We start from the raw sequence: 22,658 nt of genomic DNA, 5'->3' as shown, positions 1-22,658 counted from the left end.
AATGCCTTGGTGAGGGATTTCCAGAGCAGCAGGCGAGAAACAGTGAGTTGGCTTCAATTTAGACAGGCTGTGTCTCTCTCTGTCTCGTAGGACTCCTGAAGGGATGAGCTGGGCTGGAGGATGCATGGCATCATCGCGGGAAACAGGGACACTTTGTTATACAGTATGAGGTGACTGAGGAGCTGAACAGACATATCCTGCAGTATGACTTTCAGCTGCTACTACTAGGAAGTGAAAACGCTGGTTTTCTACTAAGTGAGATGTGAAATAACAACTAATCCATAGAAGAAGCAATTCTGTTCAAACAGATTTGTGCACATAGTAACATTTCGGGTAAAGTGGTTCTAAACAACATGGCCCTACACTGTGTGTGTTTGTAAAAACAGCCCTGCTCAGAAGTCTGGAGCACACACCCTCTACAGCTGACTCTGACAGCTTCTCTTGAACACACACACACACACACACACACACACACACACACACACACACACACACACACACACACACATTTGAATACCCTCATAGGAGGACTTGCTGTAGTCAAATTGAATCATCACTCTCAGTGATACCACCATGGGATGCTCAGGGCTGTTGATTTTGGGCTTTGTCCTAAATGTGTCTCACTGCTTGGACATGCTGGGTAAGTCTGAGGAGTTATAATCCATCTGTGAGTGTACAGTTCTGTTTATGGGTTGAGTTTACTAGACCTTAAAGACTTGTTTAACCTGTGGCAATTTACACCGAACAGAGGTGCAATCGTTTTCCTGCTTGATTAGTCTAAATATAAAGGCTTACAAGCAATAAACCCAAGAGCAGAATCAATTTGAAATATTCTGAATGTATTTTAACTGTAGCATTATCAACACACGAAAAAGGATGGAGTCGATTCATTTTATTTTAAACAACGGTTTATTGCTGACATATGTTTATATTACAATATTGGCTGTTAGTCTGCAATTATTGTCCAATGGTATCAGCTATTAAAACCATTTTGGTTGCTTTATGACCTTTTCAATTCCATTCATGACCTTCAGTGATACCATTACTAGTATTGCAATGGCTCTACTAAGTGTACCACTGAGTTTAGGGGAAATCCCTGTGTTATTATTCAACTCTATTTTATGTTAGTCAGAAAAACCTCACAGTTTGATGTGTTTGAACTTAACTGAGGAACCTCTTCAGAGTGTATTTTCAATCGGCAGATGAATGAGTGCCTCTGAGGAATAAATAGGTCTGTAGGTTAGAACCACTGCACTGACAGTATGACTTTCCATCCCCGGAACTCTCCACTAACACATCATCATACAATTCATTAGTTACATCACCGCACTGATCTATTTGTTTGATCAAAAGCAGTTCTTTGTCAATATAAGTTTACATTTTCAGTTGTCTTGCTACCATCTGAAAATGGAATCATCTGCAAGCATCCATGTACGTGAATGCCTGCTGTTGGGTAGAAGCCAAGATGAAACCACAGCAGCGTCATGTGACTATACTACGATATACTGGCCTTATATGGTACTTGGGTAGCCTACATTTGTTTACATCCCTGTTCGTGAGCATTTCTCCTTTGCCAAGATAATCCATCCACCTGACAGGTGTGGCATGTCAAGATGCTGATTAAACAGCATTGTCATTACACAGGTGCAGCTTTTGCTGGGCACAATAAAAGGCCACTCTAAAATGTGCCATTTTGCCACACAACACAATGCCACAGATGTCTCATGTTTTTGAGGGAGAATGCAATTGGCATGCTGACTGTAGGAATGTCCACCAGAACTGTTGCCAGAGAATTTAATGTTAATTTCTCTACCATAAGCCACAAGGGATTGTCTGTGGTGGGATGGTGCTGAGGAGAATTTCTGTCTGTAATAAAGCCTTTATGTGTGGAAAAACTCATTCTGATTGGCCCACAGTGGATGGACCTATGCCCTCCAAGGCCCAACCATGGCTGCGCCCCGGCCCAGTCATGTGAAATCCATAGATTAGGGTCTATTTCATGTATCTCATTTGACTGATTCCCTTATATGAACTGTAACTCAGTCAAATCTTTGAAATTGTTGCATATTGTGTTTATATTTTTGTTCATTGTACATAAAGCACCCTAACCTTAAACAGAGATAGTTGTCAGTGTCTTAGGGCCACAGAAAAAGTGCTAGTGGACATTATTGTGTATTTCAGGCTGTTACTATGTGTTTATTGGTAGTGTATCCTTTTAGCGTGCCTCAGTTATGTATATTTTTGAATACCTTTTCCATTTTTATGAACCATAAACCCACAAGACAAGATATATTTGTGTGACCAAAGAATAAGTGAGCATGTGGGGATATACTCAACGTTCTGATTGTATCCATATGTTGTGATATACAACCCACCACTTCTTGCTGTTCTCAGAATTGATTTGGTCAGAGTATTTCTAGTTGGAGACATAAGTGTGGTCCTCATCAAAGTGTCCCAACAGCAGTATTTTATAGGATAGGTGATGTGAAGTGTTAGACTGGGTATCCATTGAGTGTTCCCCATGACCCAATGTACTCAGCTGTCATCATTCAGCACTTAAGGTTCAATTTGACTCCCATTTTCACTGGCTAACATATCAACTGTGTCCTTAAGTGTTCCATAATAGAGAGACGAGAGAGAGGAGAGTGAGTTGGTATGCATTGGAATATGCGTACTATCATCCTCCCAACACTCAAAACTGTCAGGCTGCTTTATTTTATGTCCCATTCACTGAAACATCCCCTAATCATGGCCAATGTCTTAGAGACAGACTGTAGCTCCGTTCTTTAACAAAATGGAGTCTTCCATTAAATCTCCACCGGTGGGATCAGTCCCGGCTGCATTTAAGTGTCACAATCAATGTGCACAGTTCAGTCCTCGTCTTTAGCCTTGGATCAACACATAACCCATGTTAGTCTAGAGAGATAAGTCTCATCACTTAGTACATATTAAATTTTAGCACTGCAGCATCTCTATCTTCTGCATTCCACAAAGTGATTGTTTCCATTGACAGTCATTATGTTCTCTGCCCCATATACAAATGGCACCCTATTCACTATAGTGCAGTACTTTTGACCAGGGCCCATAGGGAATAGTGTGCCATTTGGGACACAAGCAGCTGCTTCATCCAGTCTCACCAAGAGACAATGGGATGGACACACACAGACAGGGAACCCTTTTAATAGAAATCACACCAACAGACATCCACCATCTCACTGCCCCTCCTTCTCAACAGAAATCACATTTGCTGTTGGTTGTTTTTAGCAACGTATACGGAAAATCTCATCAATTAATCAAAGTGCATCCCACTGAGATATGAGTGATTGTGAGTGACTAAGGTTGCGTCCCAAATGGCGCACTACTTTTGACCAGGGCCCATAGAGCTATGGTCAAAAGTAGTGTACTAGGGAATATGGTGCCCCTTTGGGACACATCATGACAGAATTACTAATCATTTATGCATATCACAATGTTTTTTTCTCTCACAGATATGGAGGAGGACATGGAGATTGATCGTAACGTCACTGGGATCCTTGGAGAGGACATCTTCCTCCGCTGTCAGTACCTGGGACAGAATGACATCACAGACGCCTCATGGAAACGCCCAGACTCTAGAATGAAGCGATCGATGAAGAAATTAACAGGCTACAAGAACAACAAGGCTTTCAGCAAAGACCCAGACTTCTCCACCCCAGCCTCTCCCACCAATCTGACTGTGAAGATGAGGGTGTCTACTCTGGAGGCTCAGGGGGAGTACACATGCGTGTTTGCCACTGATGAAGAGGAGATCACTAACAGCATGTTTCTCACTGTCCTGGGTAAGCTTGATTGATGAATATGGCCCATTTAGAATACTGCATCCTTCCTTTTTCCCCTCCTATAAGTAATCACTAATCTGAGATGACAAGATTGGTGTAACCAAACTTTCCACTGCATTGCTTTGACCAGTTAGGTTATGTCAGATCAGATCATTGATTACTTCAAGAAAGTGAGTAAGGAAGGATGCATTTTAAGAGTATTCGAAGGGGGCCTCTAATGGGTGATGCAAAAGTACTTAACATCTAGATGGTAGAGAAAAACAACAGAAGTAAACATGGCCTCATGATGAAATTGGGGGGGGTGGATAGAATATGTGACATTATCATTGCCTGTTGTATCCTTACCTTACTGTACCTTCAGGTCATAGCAAAGACAGAATCATACAAACATCCATTGCATAACTGTTTCTGGTACCAGCATCATCCCCGTCATGTGTTTGAATGTTTTTGTTTTGAAGCTCGGCCTGATATCCACACAGAGGTGACAGAGGACACAGACAACGCTACCCACTACCAGTCAGTCACATGCTCAGCTACCAATGGTAAACCTGTGGCTCTGATTCGCTGGGAGATCAACGGCTGTCCTCCTACTGACAACTCCTCTGTGGGGATGAGGAACACCAGTTATACCAATGGCACTGCCACTGTGACCAGCATTCTCCGCTTCCCCACCCACCTACAGGACCAGGACAGGGTGACCTGTGTGGTCCAGCACCCAACCCTGCCTGACCCCACCACACATGTCACAGTGGGGGTGGAGACCTTCAGTAAGCCTGCCAGCTCATGTACACAAGGACTGCATCCTAAATGGCACCCTATTCCCTTTATAGTGCACTGCTTTTGACCAGGAAGACTGACAAGATTTGAGACGCATCCTTGATGTTTATGTTTGTGTGTACAGTACTTGGCATTTCTTACTTTCGTGGGCAAGGATTTAGTTTGGGAAGAGGTTAACTCTGACATGACCTGTGGTGCTAAGAATCAATGTCTGAGAATGATCTGTAGATATTGGATTATACTGGGGCTGGCACCACCCCGAGCTCACTGGCACAGATGTTTACTTTCCTTTGTTCCACGTGGTCACCTCCCCACTCCCCAACCCCTACTCTCGCCATGTACCAGGTATTGTGTGTTTCCTGTACAGTCGTCGCAATCAGCTGTGGCACGACAGAGACAGAACATACACCATCATCATATTCTGTCATGTCGATATCCCTCCCTACCACATTAGAGACATGTTTTATATACAGCCTGTCAGAAATATTCTATGTCGTGTCTTTGTTATCATTAACTGAAGACTGATAGTTTTTATCAAAGATTCTCTGTAATTAGTTATTACGCGATTAGACTGATTAATCATGTAACCGTAATTACTAGACAGTCGGGGCACCAAGGAATAATATTCAGATTACAAAGTTATAATTTCCTAAAATAACTTTTCAGATATTTTATCTGATCAATTAGTCTTCAAATTAATGAATTATTTACTTTACTTCACGTTAGTCTCATTCCAAACGTCGTAAATTGTTGGTTATCTGCACAAACCCTGTCTTCAATATGAGTCATCCATACATCAATTGTCTTAAATCGTTTATTTATTACTAACTAAGTAATTCACAGAAATGTATAAACAAACAAACAAACAAGGTACATGTGGTTACATGAAATGATTGGAGAATGTGCCCTAGTGGGCTAAACCGGCATGGCGGCTTGTTAGACAAAAGGGGAAGTGGGGGTCGACTAAGAAGTCACTACAGAGTGATAATTATAACAATTGAAATGCTAATCCTTTGCACATGAACGCTCACTCATTCGGGAACAATTGCAATCAATATATATATTTACGCTCAGTGTGTCATCTTGATCGCTGGTGAAAAGTTTGTTTATTTTGTAGAATTGTCCGTCTCTCTCTCTCTCTCTCGTGGTTATAGTGGATAGTTCAGAGTGACATTCATTCGTTTTGTTATAGAATAGATGTTTCAGCGGTTGTCGTTCTTTGCGTTCAATGATACCGAATTCCTAGCTGCAGACTAGTAATTCATATCAAAGACTTGTTCTTATTCTGTCGGTATCGATAGTCTAAGGGTTTAACCACGTGGTATGGTTAAAAGATTCAGCAATGGTCTACAACCTGTGTCTCCCCTAATGGAGAAAAACATGGTCTGCAACCTTTAGCCATCTCGTAATTGAGGTAAGCTCGGTCTGCTGATTGAAAACCCGAGTCGGGGTTTTATTCGGAAGGCAGAAAAGGGCTGTCCTAGGACGCCTGACCCTAACTGGGCTCAGGGGCGGTCCTCTGATTTAAACTCCAATCCCCTTTTTTAGTTTTCCTTCATTAAACAGTCCAAAATCATATTACACACTTTTACAAACAGTATCATACTCACTCATTCATCTTATACAACAATTAGATATAAACCTCGTATATGAGGTTTATATTATATAAACAGCTTTATGGTAATGTAGTCACACCGTCTCCCATGAGCATCCCCAAGTTGTGACAAACGGACAAGTTCATAGCTGGATTCTTCACTGATCTTTTATACTTTCTCCGGAACATGAAATCTGTTCATACCTCAAGTTCTGTGAGGTGGAAGGATTTCCTTTGTCCTCTATGAAAATTTACTCTCTCTATACTGTGTGTCCATGAGGAGATCCTCAGGAATTTATGACGTCTCTCTGACCACAGCAACCTAGTTGAAGGAGGAAAGGGGGAGGCAGGGAGAGGGGGATGGGGCTTGCTATACCCAAAGAGGCCAATGTCATGACACCTCCCTTATCCATATGTGGTAGTATCAAAGTCTTTGATAATCGACAATAGAGTGATGCCTTTCTATATCAGCAGTAAGTCTGTATTGAGATGTGTAAAATAGTGTGCTTCCCAAATGGCACCCTATTCCCTATATAGTGCACCACTTTTAACCAGAGTCATATTGGAAAGATGGTGCCATTTGGGATGTAGGCATAGTCCTGTAGTTCCAGCCCCGCCAGCAGATCTGCTCTCAGCTGTAGCCTGCTGAACAGATGGAACAGGTGAGAAGTGTCAGCACTCTCCTCCTAAACCCAACCGGCAGCCCTGTTATGCCCTGTGCTAATCTTTCATACGTCTATCCTTTCACTTCAGCCTTCTCAAAAATCTAAACCACAGCCCTAGAGGCCCAGACACTAGATTTAGGACTCATTGTTGTTATACTGATGGACCATTCCCACCTGCTCATGTACAATTATTATTTCTCTCTGCCTGCAGTGGCTCCCAATGTGACCATTGAGACATACCTGGTTCTAGAGGATGGGGAGGAGTTCTGGGTGGTCACCTGTGGTGCAGCTGGAGGGCGACCCCGAGCTGACATCACCCTGGTGCTGCTCAATCGGGAGGCCAGTTCCATGCTACAGAAGGAGGTTGTCATGGATGCAGCAGACACATTGGTTAGGTCATACCGCTTCCCAGCTGAGCTTCATGAAGGGGAAAACATCACCTGTCTGTTTGACCACCCTAAGTTCCCACACAGAGAGCTACGGAGCACCACTTTGCCGGCATTCTGTGAGTACTGATCACGAGTCATAACTGAGGATTTGGAGCAAAAAGTATGGTCTTAGGAGACTGCTTTTCATTTACTCTACTTAATAAAAGACTCTGTGTTGGATATTCTGTTTTCACTTCCTATTGTGTAGATCTGTCTGCTGTTCGGCTGCTGAACCCAGGGTTGGCAGACCGCAGCAACAAAAGCCAGGCTGTAGAGTCAGTGGTTCTGGAGGAAGGACAGAGCAAAACCACCATCGGGCTAAAGGTCGTTGGGGATGTACCACGTTACAGTATCGTATGCACCAAGTAAGGATACCTGTATTACTATCATAATACAGACAAGATGTCTGTTGATTTCTCTTGATTGTTAACTTCAGTTAATCTCAGATAAAGGACAACATTAACATGTTGTGATAATCTTATCAATCAGCTAACAGTTACAAAAAACAAAGTTTGCTGTCCCATTTTGCCTTATAGCAATTTCATTAATTTCTGCTATTGTTGCTATACTATTATTTGCATCATTAACACAGGTGTTAACATCACATACATATCGTGTTAGGCAGCTGTGGTGAGAGGTTTGGTTGAAAACCACAGGCAATAGACAGGCACTAGACACACATCCTGCATTTGTTTTAGAAGCATCCAGCTGCAGATTTTGCGTGCTGACACCGAATGGGCGACAAACCTCAAAGCACATGCGTCTCATATGGTATTTTTGCATTTTATGCGCACATGCAACCTGTAATTTAGACATTTGTTGGTAATGTGCTACGAACATACCAGTCGGCGCACTAGCTCCGATCCGTCTGGGCATTATGTTAATTAACCACTGTTGCTTGTGTAGCTAGCTAGCACACACTAGTTAGCTGGCACACACTAGCCAGCTAGTACAACACTATCTAGCTAGATAGTACATGTTTGCTCTAGTACACACTAGCTAGCTAGCTAGTACACACTAGCTAGTACCCATCTTATAATTCTAAATGTAATTTCACCACCTGTGCTGTTGGTAGCGGTAACGCACCATCCTGTCTGAACAGAACATAACATGTCGCAGTATAGCAACAATAGTATATGTCTCACAGCATCTCACAGCGTCTGTGGCGTGAGAAGATATCTGCTGCAGCCAGACCATTTTTTGTCAAAGCTGCCAAGGTAAAAAAAAAGTTAACCCACTGTTTCCCGATAGGCCGTAATTGTAAATAAGAATTTGTTATTAACTGACTTGCCTAGTTAAATTAAAAAAGAGCAGCACCTCTAAGAGCTTTTGTTCTCGCATAGTTAGATCCAGGGATAATGTCACCAACTTGGTGATTGCTATTCAAACTATGCGAGAACAAAAGCTCTTAGAGGTGCTGCTCTTTTTTAATTTAACTAGGCAAGTCAGTTAATAACAAATTCTTATTTACAATTACGGCCTATCGGGAAACAGTGGGTTAACTTTTTTTTTTACCTTGGCAGCTTAGGGATTCGATCCAGCAACCTTTCGGGTACTGGCCCAACGCTCTAACCACGGCTACCTGCCTCTGGAGAGTGCAAACTGTGGACACTGCCCACAAAATGAGGTGGAAACTGAGCTGCAGTTCCTAACCTACTGCCAAATGTATGACCATATTAGAGACACATATTTCTCTCAGACCCAGAAAGAATTAGAAAACAAATCCAATTTTGATAAACTTCCAAATCTATTGTGTGAAATACCACAGTGTGCCATCACAGCAGCAATATTTGTGACCTGAAAAGTGCAACCAGTGCAGGACAAACACAATTGTAAATACAACCTATATTTATGTGTATTTATTTTCCCTTTTGGAACTTTTGTGAGTGTAGCATTTACTGTTAATTTGTTATTGTATATTTCACTTTTGTTTATTATCTATTTCACTTTCTTTGGCATTGTATACATATGTTTCCCATGCCAATAAAGCCCTTTGAATTGAGTGTCTACCTGTAACAGTGTCTGGTCTTGTGTTGTCTCCAAGAGAAGAGCAGTCTCTCCCTGAGGGTGTGGAGGTGATTGGCAGTGCTCTAACCCTGCAGGGTCCTGTGGAGCTCTACCATGCAGGGCTGTATGAGTGTGAGGCCTCCTACTACAGCCACAGGGCATCTGTACTGCTGGACATTACCGTTAACCCACAAGTCAAGCAGTCTGGTACGAGCAGAGTCTTGTCTACATATCATAGGTTGTGTCCCAAATAGTACCCTATTCCTGATATAGTGCACTATAGTGAGAATGGGCCCTGGTAAAATGTTTGGGATGTAGACTACATATCATATAATTTGGGATGCAGCCAACATATCATCTTCATCATTTGACAATGCCATATCTGGCAGTCTGTAATTTGTAGCGAGACAGCATTATGTTAATACAAGTGACGTCTATCATAAATTGTATTTTTTAAATGTAAGAAATATTGTTAGTAAAAATCAGAATGTTTATTTTCCTGCACACTGTAAAGTTAAGTGATTAGCATGTTTACAGCCCTTTCTCTTCTCTGTGTGCTAGTGACTGTTCCTCCCAGCATAAGGATTGATGTCCAGGACAGACTGGGTAACAGGTTCATTGAGTGCCTGGCTGCAGACTCCGTCCCTGTTGCCAATGTGTCCTGGGTTCTACCTGAGGGTGTGTCTGGGCCCTCCTGGTCCAGTCTCACATCCCATAATGGAACCCACTCTGTCAGCAGTGTGTTAGTCCTGCCTGCCTGCTCAGCCCAGGAGCTCAATATGGAGTGTGTGATAGATCATTCTGTGTTTGTGTTGCCAGAGAGAAGACAGATAACACTCCCTGTGTGTGGTATGTTCAACAAATCATCGAACACCATCAATTAAAGCTCTAGTGTTAAAATACATTTTTTACATTGAGAACATGTATCCTATATCTCTGTTATTTTATTTACATTGAGAACATGTATCCTATATCTCTGTTATTTTATTTACATTGAGAACATGTATCCTATATCTCTGTTATTTTAATTACATTGAGAACATGTATCCTATATCTCTGTTATTTTAATTACATTGAGAACATGTATCCTATATCTCTGTTATTTTATTTACATTGAGAACATGTATCCTATATCTCTGTTATTTTATTTACATTGAGAACATGTATCCTATATCTCTGTTATTTTAATTACATTGAGAACATGTATCCTATATCTCTGTTATTTTAATTACATTGAGAACATGTATCCTATATCTCTGTTATTTTATTTACATTGAGAACATGTATCCTGTATCTCTGTTATTTTATTTACATTGAGAACATGTATCCTATATCGCTGTTCTATCTACATGCAGCTCCTCCTAACATCACCATCCAGTCCAGCTCTGAGTGGGAGGAAGATGTAGCATACACACTAGTGCAGTGCACTGTGGACAGTGTTGGACCTGCTGCCACTATCTCCTGGAGTCTTGGAGACAGGGACAGTGACAATAGTACCAGTCAGCTTAAAGAGGGGCAGGAGCAGGTAAAGGGTGATTGGAATCAAAAATAGATACAGCAAAAATGAAGAAAAAAACTCAGCAATCATTTGGATATAATTTGCACACTCTAACATATGTTTCGCTTGCAGGATCAGGGGCAGCCTGAGCACCATGCCAATGGCTCTGTGACGGTCTGTAGTGTGTTGAGGCTCCCCACTTCCACGTTCTCTGGTCAGAATGTCACCTGTGTGGTGGATCAGCTGGGTCTTGAAAGGCCAGAGAGAAGAGGGATACTGCTGCGTGGATTGGGTAAATTACTTTATGACTTGTAGTATCCATGTTTCTCCACAATACATTATGTGCATCCCCAATAACACGCTATTTCCCCTATTGGCCCTGGTCAAAAGTAATGCACTATAAAGGGAATAGGGTGTCATTTAGGGACGTATCCATTGTATCCAACCACCACACAATGTCACTCCCTCCCTCCCTTCCCTCAGAGTCCCCTGTGATGCGTGTTTTTGTTGCGAGGCAGAGCAGATCTCTGTGGCTGGCTGTGTGTGAGTACAGAGGGGACGGGATCAGAGCACACCTCTCTTGGGTTCTACCTGACAACACCACAGGCCACATCTCCTTCCGCTCTGGGTATGAAGGTGTGAGAGTGCTAACCAACCTCACCTATGAGTTCCCACTGGCCCTCCACGAGGGACAGGACCTGACTTGCCTCTTTCAAAATCACCATGGACTTAAGGAGAGGAGAACAGTCCATGTCCCCAGATACTGTAAGTGTAATAGAGAATAAATACAAACAGAAATGATTCCCTTTTTTTATATAAAGCCCCCAACACCACAAAAGACGTGTTATACAACACATACATTCTGTACACTGTTAGAAAAAAGGCTTCCTGAACGGTTCTTCAGCTGTCCCAATAGGAGAAGCTTTTTTGGTTCCAGGTAGAACTCTCTTTAGTTTCTCTGTAGAAAGGTTTGTTCATGGAACCCAATTTTTTTTTTACCTGGAACCAAAAGGGTTTTTACCTGGAACCAATAAGGGTTCTTCAAATGGTTCTCCTATAGGGGCAGTCGAAGAACCCTCTTAGATTTTAGATAGTACCTTCTTTTATAAGAGTGTACTGACACTTCTGTCGTGACATTCATAGACATACAGTACCTGCCAGGCATGCCATGCTTCAACATCCCAGTCAACAGTCAAATACAACTACCTGTCTATCGATTGAATGTATTTAGGGAGTGGTTTGTGTTTTGCCCCCTGTTGACCACTTCCCCTTCCCCTTCTTAGACATATCATCTGTCAGACTACTGAACCAAACCACTCCCCTGTACAAACATTATGGAGATGAGTCCGTCATACACCGAATGTCTCTAAAGGAGAATTTCCAAAACCAGAGGATCCTGCTCAAAGTCTATGGCAGTGTACCAACTTACAACCTCACCTGTCACAGGTAATACTCTTTGCTAGACTCTCTTTAACTACAGTATTCCTTTCCTCCAGCTTCTGAACTGTGGAGGCTGAGTGAGAGCACTACAGTAGGATGGAAGACAGAGTAGGGTAATATTACCACTACACAGGGCCGGTAATTTGTACAATCATTGTTTTTCGTCAAGACGGAAGTTCTCATATGTATTGTTTTATGAGAGCTTTTAACTAGACAATCAAATAAGTGCAGTGTCATAAAGCTGCCACTATGCCTTATTAAGATACTATCAGGACTTCTGTGCTGTGGGGCCTGGAGATGGTTGTCCTGACTGGCAGGCCATGCGGTCGGTGGTACTAAAGAACCCTAATATCAGGGACAATGAGTGACTCATAAACCTGACACTCTCCTGTCCTCCCATACACAGGCTCATAAATTGTGTTAGGAGTTATTCTGTCAAGCTATTCTGTGTAAAGCTGCATTCGTATCTGCTAAGGTGGATGATACAGTTACTTATTTATACACCTAAATAGATATACAAAATACAACGTCTCGTTAGATTTATGCCACTCAATGTCAACTATAGCAGTGGTTTTGTAGTACTTTATTGTCTGTTTTCCACATATTTTGGAAGGTATCAAAAAGTGTTGCGATAGCAGTTTCCCCCCTCACTTGCTTATCTTATTCTCTCTTCATGACTGTCTTCTTTGCCACTTAGCTGATAAACAGATCAAAGAAGCGTGTGTACTATGTAATGACCTTCTGTGTCCTGCTGCGTGTTGAAGAAATGATGGCTCATTGGTCCAGATGGATGGCGGAGCTCTGTTGTTCCAATCAAAGGTCACGGAGCAGGATGCGGGCCTCTACACCTGCCACGCCTCTTTCTACCACCATAAGGCCTCAGTCCTCATTCAAGTGGAGGTCACCAGTGAAGATAAACAGCTCAGTGAGTGTACACTCGCCTTATCTTGCATCAGTGATACAACAAAATGTAAGATATGTCAATGGTTTCTGATGAACATCCCAAAATGATTGGCATATTATTACATATAATTGGCATTAACTTCCATTTACAACAGGTGTTCCATTCCATTTACTTCCATTTTGTGTTACCTGATGTCTTTCTTCTGTGTGTTTGTGCAGTGATGGTCTTCATCGTCTGCTTCTCCTCGGCTGCGGCCATCTCAATCCTCCTCATTGTCACTTTGTGTGTTTTCTGGTGAGTCGACCAGCAGGTTGGCAGGTGACAAACAGGAAACCAGGTCTGTGCGTCTGATGGTTACTACAGCTAGGCATGACAAAAGTAGCACAGAGCTATTCAAAAAACAGGATGCTCTGTGGCTGGAGCAGACAGGTACGTCAGCCACCACAGCTCTGCCAGACAACTCACACAGTCTGATTCTCTCTGTTTCTGTGGTAAAGACAGATTTATTTTCCATCTAATGTTATCATAGGGCAACTATAGAGCTGTACTCAGAGCTACTACTCTGGAAGTAAGGTAAGCTATTCAAAATCGTCACAGCTGAAGAATTCATATTGTAATTCAATCCCAGTTGCAATGCTTGGAATGAGAGAAATGCATAAAGCAGTCGCCTCTTGTTGCTGTCATTGGATCTGACCAGATCATAAGACAGGTGTCTCACTACCACAATGTTTGGATACACTTTGAGATCCTAAATGTCTTTAAAAGCATCTGATCCACAAATCCACTAATGGTCCATGAAAACTCTCCCACAGGGCTCTGTTCAAAAGTAGTGCACTGTGTAGGGAATAGGATGCCATTTGGGACGTAGACTAACTTCCTCTTTGTCATGACTCATGTGAGAAGGGATGGTAAATATATAGACAGACACACTGACTGCACTTCAGGCTTATTCATTGTGTCTTTGGTCAGTACATTCGGTCAAGGTGCCATTGGTGCGATGAGCATCACTGTCCCATTATCCCTGGTTCCTGTGGGAAGATCCGTCAGGCTAATTTGGAAAGGTCAGTCAGTCGGACAGTATACACAAGAGAAAATATGACGCCCCAGGGGAATAGCTATTCCGAGATTTGCATCACCCACGGGTCACCAGCACTAGCAACTTTTTGAAAAGAGCAGGTCTTCATTGGCCTGGTTGGTGTCATGGGGATCATGAGAGTTACTGCTTCTGACATCAGAGAGATCAATGATGATGTCTGGGGTCACCATCATTCTACTTATATATTCACATAGCATAATGCATGCACACACTCAGTGGCTCAGTGGAAGTATTTTCACTCATACAACAGCGCCTCCAAGGGGTGCAGTTTGGCCATGCAGGTATATTTGGCCATGCAACTTTATTAGTGAGTGAGGATGAAACCCAACTGTATAAAAACAACAGAAAAATGAGACAATATTTGAAATGCTGTCTGTCACTGTAACTCAAATGACAATGAATTGTTTTACATTTTTTTGCAGCAAAATAAATGGAGGAGACCGCCCAGCATCTAAGGTCAGTCATTCTTAGATCTTTTCTCTAACTGATGAGTTCTCAAAAAAACATTATACACGCTTTGAATTCATGAGAATGGTCCTCTTGCCTTCATTCATCTATTCCTATAGCTTCTATCCATAGGTCTTTATTCAACATTTGATGTGCTTTGTCCCCTATCTTCTCTGAACTCCTGTAAGAAGCGCGAGTCGCTGGCACCCCTGACCTCTCTGACCCAGGACCTGTGCTCTCCAGAGTTGAGGAAGGGGAAGGCAGCAGTGACAGTACCAGGAGGAGGAGGCCAGGAGTACAACCAGCTGCTCCGCTACTCTATTGTCATTGATGCCAGATCCACTGTGTAAATAACAGGGAGCACTACTTGTGCACTGTATAGGAAATAGGGTATCATTTGAGTCTGGTTGATTTAGTTTGGTAGGTAAAAAAAAAACATACTCAGTAAATGCATTTTAAAAAACTTGACAAGGATATCGCAAAGGTCAGAAACTTATTTCCATTGTGGTCCCTAAATTCCATGGTGCAAAAACATTACAACATCACATACAGTTGAAGTCGGACGTGTACATACACCTTAGCCAAATGCATTTAAACTCTGTTTTTCACAATTCCTGACATTTAATCCTAGTACAAATGCCCTGTCTTAGGTCAGTTATGATCACCACTTTATTTTAAGAATGTGAAATGTCAGAATAATAGTAGAGAGAATGATTTATTTCAGCTTTTATTACTTTCATCACATTCCCAGTGGGTCAGAAGTTTACATACACTCAATATCATTTGGTAGCATTGCCTTTAAATTGTTTAACTTGGGTCAAATGTTTCAGGTAGCCTTCCACAAGCACAATAAGTTGGGTGAATTTTGGCCCATTCCTCCTGACAGAGCTGGTGTAACCGAGTCAGGTTTGTAAGGCCTCCTTGATCACACATGCTTTTTCAGTTCTGCCAACACATTTTCTATAGGTTGAGGTCAGGGATTTGTGATGGCCACTCCAATACCTTGACTTTGTTGTCATTAAGTCATTTTGACATAACTTTGGAAGTATGCTTGGGGTTATTGTCCACTTGGAAGACCCATTTGCGACCAAGCTTTAGCTACCTGACTGATGTCTTGAGATGTTATTTCAATATATCCACGTAATTATCCTTCCTCACGCTTTTTTATGGCAGTTTTGGAGTGGTGGCTTCTTCCTTGCTGAGCGGCCTTTCAGGTTATGTTGATATAGGACTCCTTTTACTATGGATATAGATACTTTTGTACCCGTTTCATCCAGCATCTTCACAAGGTCCTTTGCTGTTGTTCTTAGATTGATTTGCACTTTTCGCACTAAAATACATTAATCTCTAGGAGACAGAACGCGTTTCCTTCCTGAGCGGTATGATGGCTGCGTGGTCCCATGGTGTTTATACTTGCGTACTATTGTTTGTACAGATGAACGTGGTACCTTCAGGCTTTTGAAAATTGCTCCCAAGGATGAACCAGACTTGTGGAGGCCTGTAATTTTTTTTCTGAGGTCTTGGCTGATTTCTTTTGATTTTCCCATGATGTCAAGCAAAGAGGAACTGAGTTTGAAGGTAAGCCTTGAAATACATCCACAGGTACACCTCCAATTGACTAAATGATGTCAATTAGCCTATCAGAAGCTTCTAAAGCCATGACATAATTTTCTGGAATTTTCCAAGCTGTTTAAAGGCACAGTCAACTTAGTGTATGTAAACTTCTGATCCACTGGAATTGTGATACAGTGAATTATAAGTTAAATCATCTGTAAACAATTGTTGGAAAAATGACTTGTGTCATGCACAAAGTAGAAGTCCTAACCGACTTGCCAAAACTATAGTTTGTTAACAAGGTATTTGTGGAGTGGTTGAAAAACTAGATTTAATGACTCCAACCTAAGTGTATGTAAACTTCCGACTTCAACTGTAGATAGATACATTACACAGACATTTTTTTTTTTCATTAGCAAGCTTTTGACTGTAGGCAACCACAGGCTTGTACTATATGTCAGAGAACATTCAGATGGGTCTGCTGACCCAGCTAGAGTATTCTGTGCATCACTCTTACGTGATTCATGCCAGGATATTAAAATGCATTATTTTGTGAATTTTTCATGATTTTTTGTTTTGTTTATTAGTGTATTATTATGTATGTCATGCTTTGGTTTTTTCAATAATCGTAATATGTTGTAAAGAAATGATGTTGAGCGTAGCAACTGTTTGTTTTACTGTTTTTGATTTCTGGTCCCCACAAGTATTAAACTTTGAAAGGTTGTTCATTTTGGTTATCTAATGTTGTAAAATCCGGAGCATTATCATTAAAGTTACTGTAAATGTGTATCTTTTTGTTAAAACTGCCTTGTTTGACAGGTTTAAGACTAAATTAATTGACGCGCGCGCACACTCTTGTAGAACTAACCTTGTGGGGGCAACACAATTCAGTCCCATTCAAAATCCTATTTTCCCTAACCTTAACCCCAAAACCTAAGCCGAGCTCCTAAACCCTAAAACCCCTAGAAATAGCATTTGACCTTGTGGGGACTAACAAAATGTCCCCAGTTGGTCAAATGTATGTTTGTTTAATATTGTTGTGGGGATTTCTGGTCCCCTCAAGTATAGTTAAACATGTCCAGACTCACTCACTCACTCACTCAGTTTAAGTTCTTTGCACTAACCCTGAGGGTGTCTGGGAAATAAGACACTCCTAATAGAGCTCACGTCATCACTTGCAGAAGAGCAGTAATATTTATTCTCACCTGAGAGAATAAAGTAAATCAGGTTGGATCAGGATTTGCATCATTTCAATACAGACTGCAGCTTGCTGTGATGAGTTTAATCCAAATGTGTGATGTGGCAAGTTTCTTCATACCAATCATAGTAAGAAATTAGTGTCTTGTTTACCAATGCTGGGGCAGTCAACTATATGTTATACTACTCTGGTTGTGAATAATGCATTTTAAATCCTGGTATAGGGTTAGTCCATGTTAAATTATGTAAATTAAAGTTAAAAATATATTTCACACTCTAATTACTTATTTAGCATCTCCTAGCGCCCCCTTAAGGAACATAAGAGATCCCACAACATGGGCCATAAAAATTGACGTAACGTCCCATGTAACTATGGGAACGAGACCTACTAATATTTTGTTTGAAAAGTTAGGTAGCTAAGTTAGATATTTAATAAAGCTAGTTAGCCCTTTTCCCATCTCTGCAGACTTATCAGGCCTGCTGTAAAGTCTGGAGCAACATGTTCAGGCTTTGGCCAACACCAACAACCCCTTGGTGTTGGTTTTTAGTGCTGGTTTGGCAGGAGAGCTGGGTTCACAGCCAAACCTTGAACACCCTGCTTTAAGACTCCAAGTAGCTCTTTGGCAGGGTCAGGAGCACCAACGAGCTGACCCACCCAGGCCCGGGACAGACTACTAGCCCTGAAGGACAGCTTGGGACGCAAGGATGACATCAGGGTCGTGAGTGTAGGAGCTCCATCCCTGGGACCCCTATGCTACTTCCTCCAGGCAGAGTGGGACGGACTGGTTGATGTGGTTTCCTACCTGCGCTCTGAGCTCAACCAGCCCATGCGAAACAGCAAGCGGCAGGATAGCCTAGTGGTTAGAGCGTTGGACTAGTAACCGGAAGGTTGCGAGTTCAAACCCCCGAGCTGACAAGGTACAAATCTGTCGTTCTGCCCCTGAACAGGCAGTTAACCCACTAGGCCGTCAATGAAAATATGATATTATGATATTGACTTGCCTAGTTAAATAAAGGTTAAAAAAATTTTTTTTTAAAAGCCCGCAGTCTCCTCTCTCCTGACAGTCTCAAGCCTGTTCCGCCTAGAGAGCAGAGGTGCTCAAGGCATACCTATGTGATGAGGCCACCAGTGGTCCAACCAATGCCTACTGCCTTTTCCAAGGCCAGGGCCTTTCTGTGTGTTAATCAGGGAGGCTGCCCATGTCAGCAGAGGGACATCAGCAACATCTCTAAACTGCCTCCCAAAGCTACCAGTACCACTTGTTCTTATTAGACCTACTAAAAATCACATTCCATTTATGAATAGCTGTTTCACTAGGTGCTGAAACATCCCCAGCCTCTTTTCCCCTGAGCGGTGTGTTCCAGAACTGAGAGGGGCACTGTGGGATACACGGCTAGGAGCCCTGCAGGACACACTCTCTCCAGCCCTGCCTGCTCCCCCTCCTCTGGGTCAGAGCACAGGTGAGGAACACAGACACTGTCCCAGCCCCCCTCTGCCCTCTCTATCTGGATGGAGAGCATGGGTATAGTAGATACTGGGAACTGGCTGAGAATAACATTATCACCCGTGTTCCTCTAGTGGCTAATCTAGATCCTGTGCCATGTACACGGATACGAGTGAGGCCTGCGAATACCCTTTGAAACTAGACTGCATGTACACTGAGACGAGTGAGGCTTGCGATTACCCTTTGAAACTAGACTGCAGAATGCAATGCTGCGATTATGTTGAAGCACTTATAGACAGGTTTTTACAACAGACTTTAAACTATACATCTTATAAGAATGTTTCTTCTTTCTTTATAAATCTTAAATTATTGTGCATGATAAGACTTAATGCAATACAATTATTTTTGATTTAATAAAAAATATACCAATGTTGTCAACAACTTTTGAACATGTTTTCTCTTTGAAACAACATTTGAAAGCCCACAAACGGTTGACAATATCAACAATCCTTGATACATTGTTTGGGGGTCAAAAACACCAGCTCATCTATGGAAGTCATTTTTCATATTTACAGTTACATCCAGTAGAAGATACATTTTCTGTTACTGCCCTTCCTGCTTGACTTCTCTCCTGGGGGTGTATCCCAAATGGCACCCTATTCCCTATATAGTGCACTACCTTTGATCAGAGCCCCATGGGCCCTGTTCAAAAGTAGTGCAGTATAAAGGGAATAGAGTGCCATTTGGAACATATGTTTGGAACTGTTTCTCCCATGTTCTCATTCACTGTTGCCCTCATCGTTTCTTGTACAAACAAGGCCTCAGCTCCAGTCCTGCTGCCTTCTTTACCCTCTCTGGAGCTTCTGCAATCTTTTCAAACTCAAAGGAGTAAAAGTGGCTATTGTCTGTGTCCTAAGGAGGGAGCAAAATTAATAGGGTAGGGTATTGTAAAGATGCATTTCTTAAAACTAAAGACAAAAACATGGCCATCCCAGTTTACTATCATTACTGCCTTACCTTTGTGACCAACTTGAATCCCAGGCTGGACAAAGCACCCATGAAGTTCCTCACATTCTCAAATCTACTTGCCACCTCTGCGATTTTCAGGATACCCCTGCAAAAAAAGACAAATTGTTTAATAATAATAATAATAATAATAATAAATGATGACATAAATATGGAAAATAAATGTGAACACCTTCTACTCCAGCATATTGACATACTGTAGCTTTGTTTTTCTGCACAATATATCTTACCCCATCACCAGCACACGGTTAGCCTCAACTAGAAAATCCACAAGGTTAGTCCCCATAAGAGAGAGACAGAATACAGCTATGTCCACAGTACCATCCTTAAGCGGTACCTGCAGACAGGTGGGACAACAATAGAAATCATACATCATTATTACATGAAATACAGACTGCATAGTAAACAGGCATGTCTGAAACAGATTCGGGATCAATGTAAAGTTGGACTCACATTGGCCATGTCGCAGACAGTTACACGGTCACAGATAGGTGCCAAGTCAAAACTGTGCACTTTGTTCTTCAAGCTAAGAGCAATTTTGCAGTCACCACAGCCAAAATCTGCCACTACCAGAGAGGCAGGCCTGAAATCAACACAAATGGTCTTACAAAGAAAGCCACATGGTATTTCAATGTGGATTCCCCACCCCAGAACCAAGACAATAAAAATACAAAAACTATGCAAACAGACTTATTGCAAACAATGCAAGTATGTTAGGGTCAGATAGAAGCATAACACAACTCACGTGCGGCGTATGTAGGAGATGATGGCGTCGACAGGATTAGCTGGCCAGCGCTGGACCTGTGCCGTAAAGCCCCTGTGGTAGATGCTAAAAGCCTGGGGGTCTTGTCTGAACATGCGTTTTGCCTCCCCACTAGATGTGGTGTACAGAACCTCGTTAATATAGCGGAACCTCGCTGACTCCAAACGCTGCTCCATGCGGGACCTCAGAGCAGTCGAGCGGTCTGCAGAATCCTCTTTCACCTCCTCTGTGGTGCGTGTCTCCTCCTCCTGCTCAGCAGGTTTCTCTTTCTTTTCCGGGCTCTGGCCATGGAGCATTCTCCTGAGCTTTTCTCTCCGCCGGTCTTGCCCTTTGCCCTCGTCCTGTTTCCTCCTCTTACTGCCGGGCGGCTCCGCGTGCTGCTCCTCCCTAACCAGCTCCTGAGGTTTCTCCTCTTCTGTCATTAACTCTTTACCTAGTGGAACTGCTTTTTCTTGAATGCTCCCCTTTGTCTTTTTCTCTGACAAGTTCTTATTGTTTTGAACTGTTTCTGTGTCTGGAGTGGAAGCAGTCTCATTGAAAGTCGTCTCTTTTCCCCCTGGGACCTTTTTCCTTTTCTGTGTTTTACGCTCACCCTCTTTCTGCTGTTTTTTCCCCTTTGTATGGCGGTGTGTCTGGACGACCACGGTTTCCCTGTTCACACCAGAAGCTGTTTTTGGTCCATCTTCTGTATCCTTTTGCACAGTGGTCTCTGCTTTTGTGTTTTTGGGGGGGGTGGTATTCTCTCCATTTTTTATTTTGTATTTGTTTTTACATTTCTTCTTGTTCTTCGTCTTGTTTTTCCATTGCTTTCGGTTTAATCTCTCAATCTCAGCATCTGTTGCTGCTTTTCCTTGTTTACTACCACCCATAATGGCCTCTCTATTCTTTACCTTTTTGAACCCTAGGAAATAAAGAAAACCTCAAACCTCTTCAACTTAAGACAATCAATTGACAGTTATGCTTGTGAAACTCACCTGCTTTTATTGGTTTCTTTGCTTTTATTGGCTTCTTAGCTACAGGCACTGCAGTCTCCTCGGCACACAAATCTCCACTGTCCTTATCGGTCTCTTCTCCTGAAACAGCTACTTTCTTGCGTCCTCTGTTGCTTCTTTTCTTCTTCCTCTTGGTGTGTGGTGTCAGTATGGCCTCTGTTTCGCTGTCACTGCCTGCTTCCCAAGGGGCACCATTGCTCTTGCTCCAGTTTGGTACGGACCCCAGTGTTTGGAGGGTCCGTAACAAACTCTTCTTCTTCCCAACAAATTTTGTCTGTCCGGGAATGGAGAATGAAGGTGTCAAATTAAATATCATGGGAAAACCAAAATTCAACCCTCTATTTGAATATGTGGTCACTGGCAACGTGAGTTGTGCCTGGCTTGCTAGCTACATAGGTACATTTAATTTTAAAGAAAATTGAGATGGCTGCTCACCATGATATTGGTGCTGTCAGACAGTTTGAAACTGCTGATGACCGTCTTGGTCAGAGCTTTGGCTTCTGGGTCATCGTTCCACTCATCCTCCTCAGCGAACATGCTTGACCCGCGCTGTAACTAACGGTAATGCATTACGTGAACAGGTAAAAAAGAACGCACGTGTATTAGAATAAATGGTCGCTAGATTAGTGTGATGCTTTTCGGTACTGGCAGTAGATTCCAGAAAATATTAAATCAATGCTAACCTGCTTCTAGATTGAACAAGCTAGCGTTATATCAGACATGGTATTTGGCAGCCATACGTCAAAACTGCTAGCAACATTCATTCCAATACAACGACGACAACTTCACTCACCTGTCAGATGACTTATCAACACAATATGTTAACGGACTTAATTGAATCGATGAAATGTGAAGAATTACAAGTTTATCTGTGGATATTGCCAATTTCTGTTAAGCCACGTTTGGTTCGCACATTGACGGACCAAAACAAGCGCATGTGAATGACGCAAGTCTCTCCGCAAAGGATGATGGGACATGAGTCTTATTTGGTTTGTATGACTACCAAT

At 42.3% G+C, this 22,658-nt stretch overlaps 2 protein-coding genes across 6 annotated transcripts; one reads left to right on the top strand and one right to left on the bottom strand.

Moving 5' to 3' along the window:
• The first annotated feature begins 522 nt into the window (after positions 1–522).
• On the top strand, positions 523–17,015 carry LOC115141810 (uncharacterized). Of its 4 annotated transcripts, none has more exons than XM_029681028.2 (15): positions 523–640; positions 3,489–3,818; positions 4,277–4,585; positions 7,066–7,359; positions 7,491–7,647; positions 9,327–9,496; positions 9,851–10,138; positions 10,645–10,814; positions 10,920–11,079; positions 11,271–11,552; positions 12,071–12,233; positions 12,992–13,152; positions 13,350–13,425; positions 14,650–14,683; positions 14,866–17,015. In XM_029681028.2, the coding sequence occupies exons 1-15, from the start codon at positions 574–576 to the stop codon at positions 15,022–15,024; spliced, it is 2,820 nt and encodes a 939-aa protein (XP_029536888.2). In that variant the 5' UTR covers positions 523–573; the 3' UTR covers positions 15,025–17,015. The 4 variants fall into 4 exon arrangements, with proteins under 4 accessions (XP_029536888.2, XP_029536887.2, XP_029536889.2 ...); XM_029681027.2 differs by having other exon boundaries at positions 14,863–17,015; XM_029681029.2 differs by lacking the exon at positions 13,350–13,425 and having other exon boundaries at positions 14,863–14,904.
• On the bottom strand, positions 14,479–22,600 carry LOC115141806 (ribosomal RNA-processing protein 8-like). 2 transcript variants are annotated; one of them, XM_029681012.2, is made up of 8 exons: positions 22,445–22,600; positions 22,087–22,206; positions 21,634–21,925; positions 20,642–21,560; positions 20,350–20,479; positions 20,127–20,233; positions 19,888–19,984; positions 14,479–19,782 (listed from the first exon to the last, which is right to left on the bottom strand). In XM_029681012.2, the coding sequence occupies exons 2-8, from the start codon at positions 22,186–22,188 to the stop codon at positions 19,666–19,668; spliced, it is 1,764 nt and encodes a 587-aa protein (XP_029536872.1). In that variant the 5' UTR covers positions 22,189–22,206; positions 22,445–22,600; the 3' UTR covers positions 14,479–19,665. The 2 variants fall into 2 exon arrangements, with proteins under 2 accessions (XP_029536872.1, XP_029536873.1); XM_029681013.2 differs by having other exon boundaries at positions 22,087–22,200.
• Positions 22,601–22,658: the final 58 nt, after the last annotated feature.

Source organism: Oncorhynchus nerka, linkage group LG14 (assembly GCF_034236695.1).
Source record: "Oncorhynchus nerka isolate Pitt River linkage group LG14, Oner_Uvic_2.0, whole genome shotgun sequence".
NCBI classification, from domain to species: domain Eukaryota; kingdom Metazoa; phylum Chordata; class Actinopteri; order Salmoniformes; family Salmonidae; genus Oncorhynchus; species Oncorhynchus nerka.
This window is presented reverse-complemented; position numbering and strand designations above follow the sequence as displayed.

What these genes read in the sequence shown, in the direction of transcription:
- LOC115141806 (XM_029681012.2), bottom strand. Translation starts at nt 22,188, where the DNA reads ATGTTCGCTGAGGAGGATGAGTGGAACGATGACCCAGAAGCCAAAGCT. An exon ending in AAAGAAACCAATAAAAGCAG is followed by an intron (nt 21,561 to 21,633) that starts GTGAGTTTCACA and finishes TTTATTTCCTAG; the next exon opens with GGTTCAAAAAGGTAAAGAAT. An exon ending in AACCGTGTGCTGGTGATGGG is followed by an intron (nt 19,985 to 20,126) that starts GTAAGATATATT and finishes CTTTTTTTGCAG; the next exon opens with GGGTATCCTGAAAATCGCAG.
- LOC115141810 (XM_029681027.2), top strand. Translation starts at nt 574, where the DNA reads ATGGGATGCTCAGGGCTGTTGATTTTGGGCTTTGTCCTAAATGTGTCT. An exon ending in CCCACAAGTCAAGCAGTCTG is followed by an intron (nt 9,497 to 9,850) that starts GTACGAGCAGAG and finishes TCTGTGTGCTAG; the next exon opens with TGACTGTTCCTCCCAGCATA. An exon ending in GATAACACTCCCTGTGTGTG is followed by an intron (nt 10,139 to 10,644) that starts GTATGTTCAACA and finishes ATCTACATGCAG; the next exon opens with CTCCTCCTAACATCACCATC.